This window comes from Dipteris shenzhenensis, chromosome 12, assembly GCF_047967505.1.
Source record: "Dipteris shenzhenensis isolate YYH24624 ecotype China chromosome 12, Dip_SZ_1.0, whole genome shotgun sequence".
Classification (NCBI taxonomy): domain Eukaryota; kingdom Viridiplantae; phylum Streptophyta; class Polypodiopsida; order Gleicheniales; family Dipteridaceae; genus Dipteris; species Dipteris shenzhenensis.
Window position 1 is genome coordinate 6,899,642 of NC_141607.1, and position 14,113 is coordinate 6,913,754.

General features: G+C 46.0%; 1 protein-coding gene across 5 annotated transcripts in view; it reads right to left on the minus strand.

Annotated features, from left to right (window-relative positions):
* The window catches only part of LOC147895746 (Pseudouridine synthase family protein), a 160,022-nt gene that overhangs the window by 116,489 nt on the left and 29,420 nt on the right, over positions 1-14,113 (minus strand). For all 5 annotated transcript variants that reach the window (XM_087382536.1, XM_087382533.1, XM_087382537.1 and 2 more), the window contains exons 8-9: positions 9,916-9,996; positions 9,673-9,792 (exon numbers count right to left, since the gene is read on the minus strand). In XM_087382536.1, coding sequence (XP_087238662.1) covers positions 9,673-9,792; positions 9,916-9,996 — 201 coding nt within the window. The remainder of the gene's footprint in view (positions 1-9,672; positions 9,793-9,915; positions 9,997-14,113) is intronic.

A 14,113-nucleotide genomic window follows, 5' to 3' on the forward strand; every position in this document is an offset into this window, starting at 1 on the left:
TCGTGCAAGAAGGAACGGATTCCTTACGGTAGCTTCGTACGGAAATCGTACGACGACCGTACGGTGGTACGGGCAGCAACACAGATCAGCGCGCACTTCTCTACGCTTCTCTCACGACCGTCGCCTCTACACACACACCGCTCAGCTAGCACCTTCGCTCACGACCATCTCAGAGCTCCCTCACACACGCCACAAACTGGACACACACACACACACACACACACATATATAGAAAGAAAGAAAAGAAAGATATATTAACGTCCACGGGAGGCCTCGCGGGCCTATGGGACAAAGAATGGAATCAAGTAACTCATACAGACCACTAAGGCCAGGGCAAACCAAGGCCCTTGCTGAGTACTAAAATGCTATACTAGTACAAAATAGCAAAGTAGCAAAATGCAAAATGAGAGTGACATGAAGATATCAAGTGCTCAGAGCTAGAGTCCCAAGTGCGTGGACCGGCTTTACATATCCAGGCTCCATGATGGCTCTCTAATGAGATGCAAAGAGCTCACATATTTGCATCTGTCGGGATGTCTCCCGTGGTGGTGGAGGACGTGGCCTCCTCAATCTTTGGATCCGATGGGCTATGCCAAGGATGATGCCTCGCCTCGGTCGATCTCCCCTAAGGAGAGCTGAAATATGTCGAACCTCGATCGTGTGCTCTAGTCGCCTGTCACGCCGTGTACGGTCTCTAGATGTCTCTATAGTCCCTCTGTCGAAGATGACAGGAGGACTATGTCATCCGCATATAGTAGAATCTGTATCATCAAGTCCGCTAGTCTACTTGTTTGCCCTTTTAAAAGGTGCACTATTGTGTGTGCTAACATTACCATGCATAGGACTTCATCAAATGGAAAGCTTTGAAGAATACACTAGACAAATCTAAAGTTTTTCATTTCAACGCCATTTTCTACCAACCTATCCTTCAAGATTTTCACCTATTTCAAGTGTTCCACTAAGCCATCACCATCTCGCATTTTGATATTTGATAAGTACGTTCTTTCCTCATAATAGCAAATCATAAAACTTTTGGCACCTAATAAGTCTTTATCATCAAGAAAACAAATCATACCCTTATAGAGTCGATAACCATCTACTATGGTGTACTTTCTCTACTTCCATCCTTGCTCTGCACCTACAATAGATGCTTCACCAACCATCGGCACAATTGCTTCATCTTGGAAAGTATAATTATTTTCATCAACTTCCTTGTTCTTCAATGCCATTTAAGCTATTAAACATTTATCATGAGCAGATGTAACCGACCCCTTTCATTGACCACTTTTCAAATTTCAAGTAAAGGTGATCATATTCACATTTATCTTTCAAGGATTCGAGAAACTCGTTATGAAACTGACCAAAACTCTGTCATTTACCATGTGCATCCCACTCAATACCATAATTAACACAAATGAAAACTCTTTCATCATGATCAGATAAATGGTCAAATGTACTTTGACTTAGGATATTTACATTGTGGTGACAGTACTCTAGCGGAACAATGAAGCCCTCCTCAGAGATGCAAAGGCAGTGGTCTCTGTAGAAACTGAGCTTTATTGGAAGCTCCCTCGGCTCCAACTAGGTTTGAATGTGTGCAATTGTAGTAGATCCTCTCGAATGACCTGGTTGACCTCATGGTATCCTAGCAGGATAGATGGAGCGTCAAAGCTGTACTCTAAGGGAGGCAGTCTGTCTATGTGAAGCCCCCATCTCTCGAACCACCTACATGTCTGGGCATACCAACCTCTCTCATCCCCACTGTCTGCGAGGTCCATGGATGAAGACAGAGCCAGCCATGGCAACCTGCACCGCTTCGTTGTACTGGACCCATACTGTCTGATCCGATGAAGATAGGTAATGGTCTGGAAGGCCGCATCTAGCTGCAGTGGAGACTATGCCGAACTCAGCCTGAATGATATGATGTGGCACTGATGGCTTGACTTGGATCATCCGTGAGAGCAAGAGTATCTGTAGTCGCTTTACCCGAGCCCACTCTGTGCCTGAGAGATCCAACCCCCAACAAGGGCTACCGTACATGCCTGCTGGTTAAACCAAGGAGTCAAAGAGAAGAGCCTTAGTCCGGAGGTCCTGAAAATGTGAGTGGAAGCACTGTCTCTCTAGGCAAGCGAGGCATACCCCCTGCTCAAACGGACCTGCATTGCTGGCCTCATCGTCAAAATCGGGCCAGAGAAGACAACACCCAAGTAGGTATATGAGGAGACAATCTCGACCAGTGATCCATCGAATGTGAACTGCTCTCTATGCATGACTGCTCGAGATGTGTTGAAGATCATAACCTTGAGAAGGTACAATGCCTTTATAGGATAGGCACACACACTCTAAGTGTCAAATGTAAATGGGATAAGTCCCATAGTGACACGTGGCACTCTAGGATATAAAGTAGTATAGTACTACTCTAGAACTCAATAGAAACACACTAAAAGTCACTCAAATTGACTCCATTTCCTAACACCCCCCCATGGAGGAAAGGTGAGGGACTACTGGAATGGAACCAAGAACAGAACATGACAATGATGGTCATCAAAATTGTGCATGCCAGTCTAGGACTAGACATGGCTCCCACACAATCTCAAAGGCAACTGAGCATGGCTCAGAGGCTAGTGAGCATAACATAGAAATCTCATCTAGCATGGCTCAAAGGCTGATCATGCATGGATGCATGATCAACTCGGAGGTCTAGGTGACCAATGCACCAACAAATAGACCTATCAAAGCCAAAAACACATGGCTTCCACAGTACATCCCCTCCTCGCTCCAAAGACTAATGAGGAACATGGAGCCACACACCAAAAATAGAAAAGAAATACATCATTTTAGGAGGACTGTCTAAGGCAGAGTACCTTTATTGACTACACCCACATGATTTATTGCATTCATTTTTTGGAAACACCCCCAAGGCAGAGTACCCAAATATATCATCCTTAGAAAGTAAAATCATGATCTCCATCATCCTCTAGATGTTGGAGACAAACAGTAAGAGCATGATCCTGTGTCGGATGGTCATTTTCGTCTGCATCATCACTAGCGGATGCCACCCAAATGGCATGATCCTTCGATTGTTAAGCAAGCTTCTGGTAGCACCTGTCCTCAGTATGACCGAGCTTGTTGCAATAAGTGCACTTGAATGGCTTAAATGTCTTTCCTCGTGCTGGTGGAGTTGATGGCCTAGGTCTCCATTTGCTGGTGGAGGCAAGAGCCTGTGTAGTATCCGATGAGTAGAATGGAGATTCTTTGTTGCGGCCATCCTTTTCAAGAAGAAGAGACACCATATTTTCGAAGGTAGTCGATGCAATGCGAAGTACTTCAAGGGCATTCTCAAAGCGAGAAATCCCTTCTATACTTGTCATGAGGATAGCCATTTTGTCCTCGTCATCCGAGCAATACTTCAAGTTGGAGAGTCGTTGAACTAAAGACTAAATTTTTGCTATATGTGCACTCAAGGTATCACACTCTTCCATTTTCAACTTATAAAATTGCATTTTCAAAAAAACCTTGGAGTTTGTAATTTTGTTACCAAATATATTCTCAAGGCATGCCCAAATCTCCTTGGCCATTGACTTGAAGTCGATGTGATAAATCAAAGAATCATCTAGGCAAAGCCCAATGATTGCGATGGCTCTCGAGTTATGTTGCTTCCAAATCTTGCACATTGGAGGTTCCATTGTAGCAGGATCTTCATCATCTTCAATGAAATCCCAAACATTCTCCTTCATGAGAAGGAGTTGGACCTTCGTTTGCCATGTGGGGAATCCTTCTCCCATAAATTTTTCCATGAGCAGGGAACTTGTCGATAGTCACTAAAATGGGCTCCCCTACCAAAGGCTGATGCCTGTGGCGAGAAATAAAAGGAGTACATCACGTTATCGCTCTACGAGAGAAACCCACAAAGAAGGAGCAAACACGAAGGAGAATCCTTTGGTCGTCTATCAACTTGTCACCCGCCTCCGAGTGGTTGGACTTGTGTATGTTGTTTGTGGGACCAACACGACTGAAAGACCGAGAGACAAGAGGAGCTCATCTGACAGTTGCTCAGGATTTGGCAAGGGCTAGTGTCGAGAGAAAATTAGTGATAGAAAATTGTTGTCACTTGGCTTTTCTGGGCCCATCCCTCCTTCTCTATAGTCTCCTTTTGATGTGCGTCTTTGTCTGACAAGTGCTATCATCGCTCTAGTGATTTGTCTCCACACATCGAAGAGAGAGGATATGTCTACAAATCTCATGTGAGTGTCCACTTGAGGTCGAATCTGGGGAGTCGTGTCTCTGGCGAGAATGAGGAAGGAGAAGAAGAAAGGAGAAGGGGTAGGAGATAGAGAGGAAGAGGTGGGAGAGAGAGAAAGAAAGAAAGAAAGTTTATGAAAGTCTTCGGAAGACCGATGGGTCTACGAGACTGTGAAAATCCTAACACAAGCGAGCTGTGAGGGTGGAGCTACTAAACGAGCATCCACACCAATGCAGAATGCAAAAAAAGGCAGAATGGTAGTACTAAATACTGAGTACAACATAGTCATGTCGGTGGTCGACTACATATCAGTCACATCATCATCACCAACATCATCACATTGTGGATGATCTGGGAATGTGAGCAGAGAGAGCTATCCCTTTGACGGGCACCTAGCGTAGAGGTAGAGATGTGGCGCTTAGGAGTGGGCTGCTTGCTGCGAGCAGTGGTAAACTGAGCGGGCAGAAAAGAGGGTAGAAAAGATGGCAGAGAATGGCTGGCAGAAAAGAGGGCAGAGAAGCAGGCAGAAGAGCGAGCAGAAGAGCGGGCAGAATAGCGGGCTCTTGAGCAGAAAAGCGGGCAGAGAAGTGGACAGAATAGCAGGCTCTTGAGCAGAAAAACGGGCAGAATAGCGGACTGTTTTGCTGCTTGCTGCGAGTTGAATGGCGGGCTTGTTTGCTGCTTGCTGCGAGCTGGGCACTAGGCCAAGAGAGTGGCGCCTATGAGCATACCATTGGAGCTGACGAACCATTGGAGCTGAGCTGCCACGAGCCATGAGTTGAGTTGCCACTATTCGTGAGGCTCGGGTGGAGAAGGAGTAGAGCTCAAACATGGAATAGAGAAGGCAGCCCTCCAAGGGGGATGAGGGAGAGAGGCTTCAATGTCCTCAACCTCTTGGAAGTTAGCCTAGCTCTGATACCATATGAAGATGCAAGACATGGAATGGAAAGGAAAGTAGAAAAGCAAGACTAGGCAAACATAATGGAAATGAAAGAATGCTAGAAAGAAATGTACAACCAAGCAAAGTACTACATGATCAAGAAATCTAAGTGTCAAATGTATATGGGATAAGTCCCATAGTGACACGTGGCACTCTAGGATATAAAGTAGTATAGTACTACTCTAGAACTCAATAGAAAATACACTAAAAGTCACTCAAATTGACTCCATTTCCTAACAACTTTTTGGTCGCAGAGATCCCCCCGTCCCCGCCATGCCTTCTTCAACAACGGAGGCAATTAGATCGGATGCGGTGCCGAGAGTTAGGGTCCAGTGCAGGATTTGAAGAGCCCTTGGACTTTGCTAGAGATTGCCCAAGGAAGAAGAAAAGACCCAAGCGGTCTTCTAGTCCGGCTCCTCCTCGTACCGCTCCTTTGGCACCATCTTCTCGCCGACTAGATATTTGTCGGGCTCCTAGCCTCCCGCCTACTAAACCCAACAACTTTTTGTAGTTCATGTTGATGATGTGATGAGCTTTTAACAATAAATATCATGCACCAATTAGCACCTCAATAGAACTCACAAATTTGATAATCATTGCCCTTCTTTACATCATCTATGTGCTTATTTCGCTAGCAATACATATGGTGAAGCATTCTCTGGATCTAACAGAAAGTCAAAATTTGCAGCGCACACAGCCCGCTCCACATCAAAGTGATTTCTGCATGATGAAAGCAAGCTCAACGAAGCAGAAGCGACACATTTAAATGGCATGCTTAGGATAAGATCATCCGTCTCTTCCAAAAGTCTTCCTCGCCCAAGAAGATCAATCATGCACAAATAATGCTCTAGTGTGGGGGTTATGAAATGGTCTCGAGTCATACACGCAAAGTATTCAAGGCAAAACACATAGAGAGTCATCTCAAAGTCAAATCTATGCCTTGAGCTCACAATCATTTATTATTAAGGCAATGCAAGCTACAGGTGTAATGGATGCCCTTGGTGATAGCAAAAGGATTGTAGGTCTAGTATGTTGTGAAATTTTTTGGAACTCAAAGGATCAAATCTTTTCATAAAGCTAAGGAAAGCTTTATGGAAGACTCATTATAAGATCCAGTAGGTTGCAATCTCAAGCAAATTTTACAGCCTTGTCATCAAGTTTGGTTCTAAGTTTCTCTGGCACTAATGCATATGCCAAGCATCCAAACACTCTAAGTGTGCGATTGAGGCTTCTTGCCATACCAAGCTTCATACAGACTTGTTATTTGAGGGGCATCTACTCAGCACCTATGCTGCACACATGATGGCCTCCAACAAAACTTGTTCGGTGAACCTGGACCCCTTCAACATGCATCTCATTATCTTCATGAGAGATCTATTTTTCCTCTCAGCCAGACCGTTCAATTGAGGTGTGTATGGCACAGTGCACTGATAAATAATGCCTGTCTACCCTATAAGCATTAAACTCCTTTGGCATATAGTCTCCCCCTGATCTGTAGGAAGAGTACCAACTTTGCAGCCATAAGTACCTCAGATTTCTCTTTCATTGGATATACCCATGTGAATTTGGATAATCGTCAATAAAAGTCACAAAGTAGAGCTATCCCCTAACAGATGGTGTCCGCATGGGACCACATACATTACTATGAATGAGCTGTGATATTGACCCATCTTTTGAAAATGATGCCTGATGCATGCCAAAGATCTGCATCTGCCATCTCTTATGTAGTAGAAACTGACAAAACATCACATGTGTACTATGAGATCCGTGGACGGATCATTGTCTATACAGTAGCGGCCACCTTGTACATAATGATTAGCGACGCGTAGCCACTTTCCTTCTTGAGGCCCAGATACATAGAGATTAGCTCATACGAGCACAAATGAGAGCACACGAGGGACCAACAGATCCCAATGAATTTTGTCTCGAGTGAACCTAGCCAAGGACAGCAGGGGACCAGGCGTAGCAAAGAGCTAGAGTGCACGATCAACAGAACCAACCCTAGGTGAGGACACTCACATAAGGACTGCAAGCATATCCTCTCTTTATAACTTGGGAAGACATACCGTTGGAGTGACGATACTTGTAAGATGGTGACCTACCTCACAAAGACTACAGAGGAAGACGAATGGACCTAGATAGGTCGAGCATCAGTAATGATCCATCATGATTTTCTTCCAACCCTCACCAAATCCAAAGCCCCTGTCAAAGAAGACCCTCTTGTCTCTCCTCAGTCATTCGGTGGAGTTGGTCCCACACACAGCATACATAGAACCAGTCACTCGCATGGACAGCTAACCGATTGGTAGACAACCAAGGGGTCCCCCTTGATGTTACTCCTTTTTGGGTTTAGTTTTTCCTCATCACAGACATCAATTTTTGGTATGGGTACCGGTTTAGTGGCCCCATCCTTAGCTGTCGTTGCATTTGTTTGTTTTTTCAGCCTCATAGACCCTTTGGTCTTTCATAGACAATAATAACCTTTCTTTCTTCCTTTCTTTCTTTCCTTCTCACAATTCTACCATGTGAAACAGTGGCATTTCTTGAGAGTGATTCTAGGCATCAACCAAAACACGCCTAGATTCCTTCTGTTCTCTATCACACCAACCCTTCCAAGGGACATGGCAATAAAGGACACCGTGTGGATGGTGCTTAGTATGTAGGTAGGAGAGAAGACTTAGTTTTTTCCGTACGCATATGGTATGGATACCAAACGTTTGAAAACGTCTGAAGAAAGGACGTATGACTGGAATTTCATACATGACCATGGCCTTTTTTAAAAATAAGTTTTTGATGGTGATGATGATGAGGGAGAGGAAGAGGAAGAAGTTGACCATCGAGACTAGCACAGGTGAAGCTAGAGTCTTGACTTTTGTAGCCTCATTTCGTTTTCGCAGAGTCTCATTTCTTTTTTGCCTAGGCTTTTAGAGTTTTCATCTTTGATGCTTGAAAGTTGAATGTTGAAAGTTGGAACTTGGAAGTCTTTCCTAAACTTTTCTTTTAAAGTTTTAAGCCTCATGACTCTTCAATCCTTGATCAGTAATGTATTTAGTGACTAATGAATCATGAGGGGACAAGTCTTTCAATGTTTGTGAATCTAGATTGTATAATTGTTTATGGTTTAAGATATATTTTTGGATTCCTTAAGTAGTTGAAACTTGAAACTTAAACTTGTTAGTTTGAAAGTGTGTAAAACTCTAGAGCCACGTATGATTCAGCCAAGGGCATATTTCCATACTTCCATACCTATATGCGCATGCTGTATGGGAAAAACTATAAGAGAAGGCATGCCCTATGGAGCGTCTTTGACAAAAAAGAGGTCTTGAGCTTAAGAGAGCTAATGTGTGTAAAATAGCCAACTCAAAGGATAGATGTACACAAAAAGGTGTCACACATGTTCGTGAATACATTGTTTCGGTTGTGACTCTTCAATCCCCATTTAAGAGGCTTTGATAGGAATACTAATTCAGTCTCCAAGATATTATTGATGCATCATTGATACATATTCCTCTCCTTCAGTTCTCTTTAATGATATTATATTAATGAGGATCCTTACAGCCATAGTCAAGGCCCATAGAGTTTGGACATGTAGGGAAGGGGCAACGGCCATATGGGGCAGCTGCCTCTCTTTTCCTCTCTTTCATCCTCTTCCTTCTCTTCCTTTCCCCTCTCTTATTTCCTCTCTTTTCCTCTCAATTGGTCCTCTCTTCCTCTCTTTTCCCCTCTCTCCTCCTCTCTTTCATTCTCTCGTTTCCTCTCTTTCCCTCTCTCTTTTTTCCTCTTGTCCTCTCTTTTCTTCTCTCTTTTCCTTCTCTCCTTTCCTCTCTTTCCTAAGTCAGCTAGAGTTTTGGTATAGCTAGAAAGTCTGCCAAAAAACCAAGCTCCTTGGATCAACCAAGTCAGTCATTTGGCCAAACATTAAGTCAGCCAAGTATGGGGCCAAGCACGGATGCCCTAGGACTTCGAAACAACAGCCTTTGTGCTCATCCTTTCCAATAAATAGAGGTCTCTAGAGGAGCACAAAGTCCGAGAGCCTCCTTTTACTCATCCTAACATTTCCGTAGTTTAGCATAGTCTTCTTTCTTGTGCACATGCTATATACCTTGGCTTGTTTGATCCCATGTTGTTGCCTCTCCGTGCTTCCGCATTAACATACCTGCTTTTGGTCATTCTAACATACATATACATTAAGTACATGCTTTCTATTCTTTGTGTAGCTTGAACCCGTTCACGGCACCTCGACATATTGTGGCGAATTTTAACTTCCTTTTACTCTTGTTTCTAGGCTTTGGGACAAGATGATATGCCAAACCCACTGGATTGTTGCTAGCTCATGAAATGGACTTTACAATGCAAAAAACCAAGCCATATTCAAGCAGCCCCTCTTCTCTTGCTCTATATATTATAATAGCTATGAATTCACCAAACCAAGTACGCTTTTTGCTGTTTTTAGGGGACTGTCCAAGATAAATAGGAAAATGACACTTACCCAGCCTTCTTTAGAGCTGTTGATTTGATTCTCAAGTTTTGAGACTTCAATATGTGATAAAAGAGTGCGAGCATTTGAAATTTCCAACATAAATGGGCGGCCGCTTCCTAACATTCGAACCTAGCAAACATGGGTAACTTCAGTCAAAATCACCATACTATTAGCTTTATTTATAAACCTGGAATCGCATAAATATTGGAGTTGGCTTTTCACAAATATAAACTTGACACTACATAAACTCACATCAATGTCTTCACGACCAGCAGCGTGAAACTTGTAGGAGTCAGCTTGGAAGTGTGGAAACACAACGTCTGCAACAATTTCCTACAGCCATACACATATATGGAAATTGAACGATGAAATCATTAAGTTCTTCACTGGTGCACGGACCATCTACTGAGACATGCTCACATCTCTCTCTCTCTCTCTCTCTCTCTCTCTCTCTCTCTCTCTCTCTCAAGATTACCAAGTTGCTCAATCCATTTGCCCAATTCTTCCCCCTGTCCCCTCAAATACCCCTCCCCCAAATAACACACTTCCATATTATCCCCCCATGTCCCTAGATTCTCTCCATGCACTACCATCACCTCAACCCTTGAGATGCCATCAACAACAATGGACCCAATCTTTGATTTTGGATATCAAGATCCAGATAATTTGAATTGCACTCCCCTCAGCCTGTCCCTCGCCCCCTCCCTGCTGCTCCGCCCCTTCCCCCCTCCTGCTGCTCCGACCCTCCCCCTGCCTGTCCCTCGTCCCCTCCCCCTGCCTTTCCGCCCCCTCCCCCTGTTCCGCCCCCTCTCCCTGCTGTTCCGCCCCCTCCCCCCTGCTGTTCCGCCCCCTCTCCCTGCTTCCGCCCCCTCCCCCCTGCTGTTCCGCCCCCTCCCCCTGCTTCCGCCCCCTCCCCCCCTGCTTCCTCCTTGCCTCCTTTCCCCTCCTTCTGCCCCCTTTTCTCCCGCAGCTTATTTGGAACGGAAGGAGCGTTTAATTTGTTAGAGTCGGCCTCCCCACCTTGATTGGCGATGGATACCCCGTCAGCCAATCCTACTCCACCTCCACCGGCCGTGAAAACTATCACTTTCTCTAAAGACGAGTTGCAGCAGCTCAAGAAGGATGTAGAGATTGAATGCTCTACCACGTTGCTAGCACGCATCTTCGGGTCTCACCCCTCCAGATCCCAAGCCAGAGACTGGGGATGCTTGCGGCTCTCCCCCCAGACCTCACTCCACGATTGTTAGATGTCCGTCTTCTGGGACGAGGTTTTTTCCAGGTTGTTTTTGACACTCCAGAGGCTGCGAGCACTGTGCTCAAGGCTGAGTTTTTACACCTGGGACACAAGAAGATTTTCTTTGAAGCCTTTCACATTGGTTTCGACCCAGTAGAGGCAGATAAGAAAATCTTCTCGCTCTTCATCAGGTTCCCCGGGCTTCCCCAGGTTTACCATCGACTTCTTTCTATTATTGGGGAGCATTTTGGCGCAATTGCTGAGATCCCACCCCTCCCTGGGTTGCCATTGACTGCAACAGAGGCAACCAAGGCTGATGGGGTTCCTAGAGTTAGGGTCCTTTGCAAGGATCCTAATGGATCACATTATGATCCAGCGCCCGGATGGTTCCTTTTTTTGCCAAAAAGTGGAGATTTCAGGCAGGCAGGACCAATGCAGGATTTGCAGGACCTCGGGACACTTTGCCAGGGATTGCCCCGAGAAGAAGAAAAGGCCCAAGAAGCCCTCTGGTACAGCTACCGCCCCAGGGCATCGACAGGGGGGACAGGGGGTGGATTAGACCCTGCACTTGCCCCTCGACCTCGACAGAGGGGTGGTACAGGTCCAGCTCCTGCTCCTCGTCCTTCGCTTGGCGGTCCTCCTCAGTTAGGTGGTGGTACAGGTCTAGCACCTATTCCTCGGCCTCGACAGGGGGATGGTACAGGTCCTTCACCTACTCCTCGACCCCCACCTCCCTCAGGCACACGCGACGCTCTACAGTGGGTTCCAGTACGTGTGCAGGTCCCTCCTTCAGTTCACGAGGGTACCTCAGTAGACTCTGCTTCACCTCGAGCTGTCCCTCCTGTCTCACCCTGCACAGTCCGAGACGTTGAAGCTTCGACCTCCTCCCCAGTTGCAGCTTCTTCCTTAGATCCAGTAGTGCCAGATGCTCCTTTTGAGGCAGGAGAGATCTCCGCGGCTGGGCAGACACAGGATAGAGAGCATTCCTCACTTCCTCCCTTGGATAGGGGGAAGGGGATAGCTTACACTTTTGATCCTCTTCCCTCACAAGGGATCCTTCGCACTCCGGTGTCTGGCTTGCTCCACAGGAACTCGTTTTCAGCCTTGGCAAAGAGTTCAGATTTCCCAGAGGAGGAGTTTGTGCCCGCTACTTTTGGGGAGCCAGTGGTTGGGTTTCCTATTGACAGGGCTTCTTCTTCAGGTGCCAGGATTCTTTTCCCTGTTGATTTTCCACCACTTGGTTCCATCCCTCCCTCCTCGAGCAGGAATTCTTCCCCTGTTGAAAGGTTTGTTTCCGCCACTAGGTCGGGTAAGGTGTTCCACTCTACATCCTCCCGTCGATGAGGATTATCAGTTGGAACATACAGGGCCTAGGTGGCGTCCCACATCGCCGCCGTAGACAGCTGATCCGGGATCAGCTTCATCCAGGTGTTACTGGGGGTTCCATTGATATATTATTTATTCAAGAGCACAAGCTGAATTATAGAGATTGTGCCAAGTCAGGCAAGTTGCTTTCTGGCCATACTTTTTGGTCGCCTGCCTTAAGCACCAGGGGAGGCACTTCTATTTCAGTTTCGCAGTCGGTTCTCCTCTTAGTTGTTGGGCACGGAGTCATTATCGCCTCTAGAGCTCAGTGGATTATTCTTTTGATTGGAAGGCGTAAGGTTAGCTTCCTTAACCTATATGCCTCCAACATTAGAGGAGAACGTGTCCTTATGTGGAAGACTTTGCTCTCCTGGGCCCCCATTGTGGATTCATGGGTGATTGGAGGTGACTTTAACACGGTCGAGTTACCGTCAGACAAAAAAGGGGGTAGAGAAGGCGGACTGCACTCTTTGGAGAGAGCAGCTTGGGATGCCTTCCTTTTCCATTTCTGTGGCAGAGATACTGTCACGGGGGCGTGAAATTCTAAGTACTTTAATGTACTACAAGACCGTGACAACTTTGGTTTTAAAAGTCCAAGCGTGGGCTTAATAATGGGTAATTAAACGCGGCATGGTGCCTAGCACATAAGCATAATTAATCCCTAGGCCCAAAGGCATTCCAAGGAATTAAAAGAGTGGTTGTTGGGAAATGATGATGTGGCATTTTTAATGGGCCCCCTAGAGGGCCATGTACCTTCAGTGGCCCCCCTAGAGTTCCAGGTGGCTCTAGTGCCTTCTACATGCTCCTTTGCCATTCCTGGACCTTCCTGGGCCTTCTAAACTTCACATGTGTGGTTTTCTCTCTCATCTTCTCCCTTTGTTGAGATTTTGGACTGGTTTTTCAGCCTCCTTCAGCTGAATTCCGTTTTTCTTCATAACTCCTCACCCGTTTGGATTCCTCGACTTCCGTTTGGCCCGATGGCTTCCCCTCTGCCTCCCCTTCGTAGTGATATGCTTTTCCCTCCGTGCGTTTGGTAGAACGGGCAGAGCTGAGCACTTCTTTTGCTGGTCGAATTTGCAAAAGTGGCTTTTTCTGGACCTTTTTTCTTCTACCGCCTCCTGGGCCTCTCCTCTTGCAAAGCTACAGCTTTTTGTTGAATTTCGAGTGGTCCGACGCGCTGGTTGATTGGTTTTTCTCAGTTTTGGAGGACTTTCCGGCGATGAAACTTCTCCAAAACCTTCTCAATGCATTCCTCTCTGAAGCACGCTTCTTTTGAGCCCAAGAACTCCCACTTCTTCGCGACAGAAGTGCTTCTTTTCGCATTTTTCAGTGGAATTCTTGCTGGTCGGCTCTTGTAAATGCTCTTTCTTCATGCCTTTGCAGTCCTCTTTGGCTGAGAATGCAATTGGGCATTGGCTACTATGTCCTCTTGGCGATTGAGGACTTGGTTCGAGTCTTCAGGGCTTGGTGAGTTGTGATTTTGCCACTGCAATTTCTTTTTGCCATAAGCTATTGGTTGGCCTCGTGTGCCGCCTCTTTCTTGGCTCACTGGTGCCCAGGCAGTGCTACATGAGTCATTCCTTCAGTCCGTCAGGGATGCCCCCTTGCTCCTTTCCTTTTTTTGTTCGTGGCCGAAGCTATGAGTATCTATGTTAGATCTCAAGCTGACATCTTTGGGCTGAGACTTCCCATCAGAAGAGAAGAGGAGCTACTTGACAGTGAGTTGGCTGACGACACAGCGATTTATTTGGATGCCTCTCCACAGACGCTCACTTCTTTCAGGACAGCATTGGATTTATTTTGCTTGGCGGCAGGGGCGCAGATAAATTGGCATAAATCCAATGGCTTTTG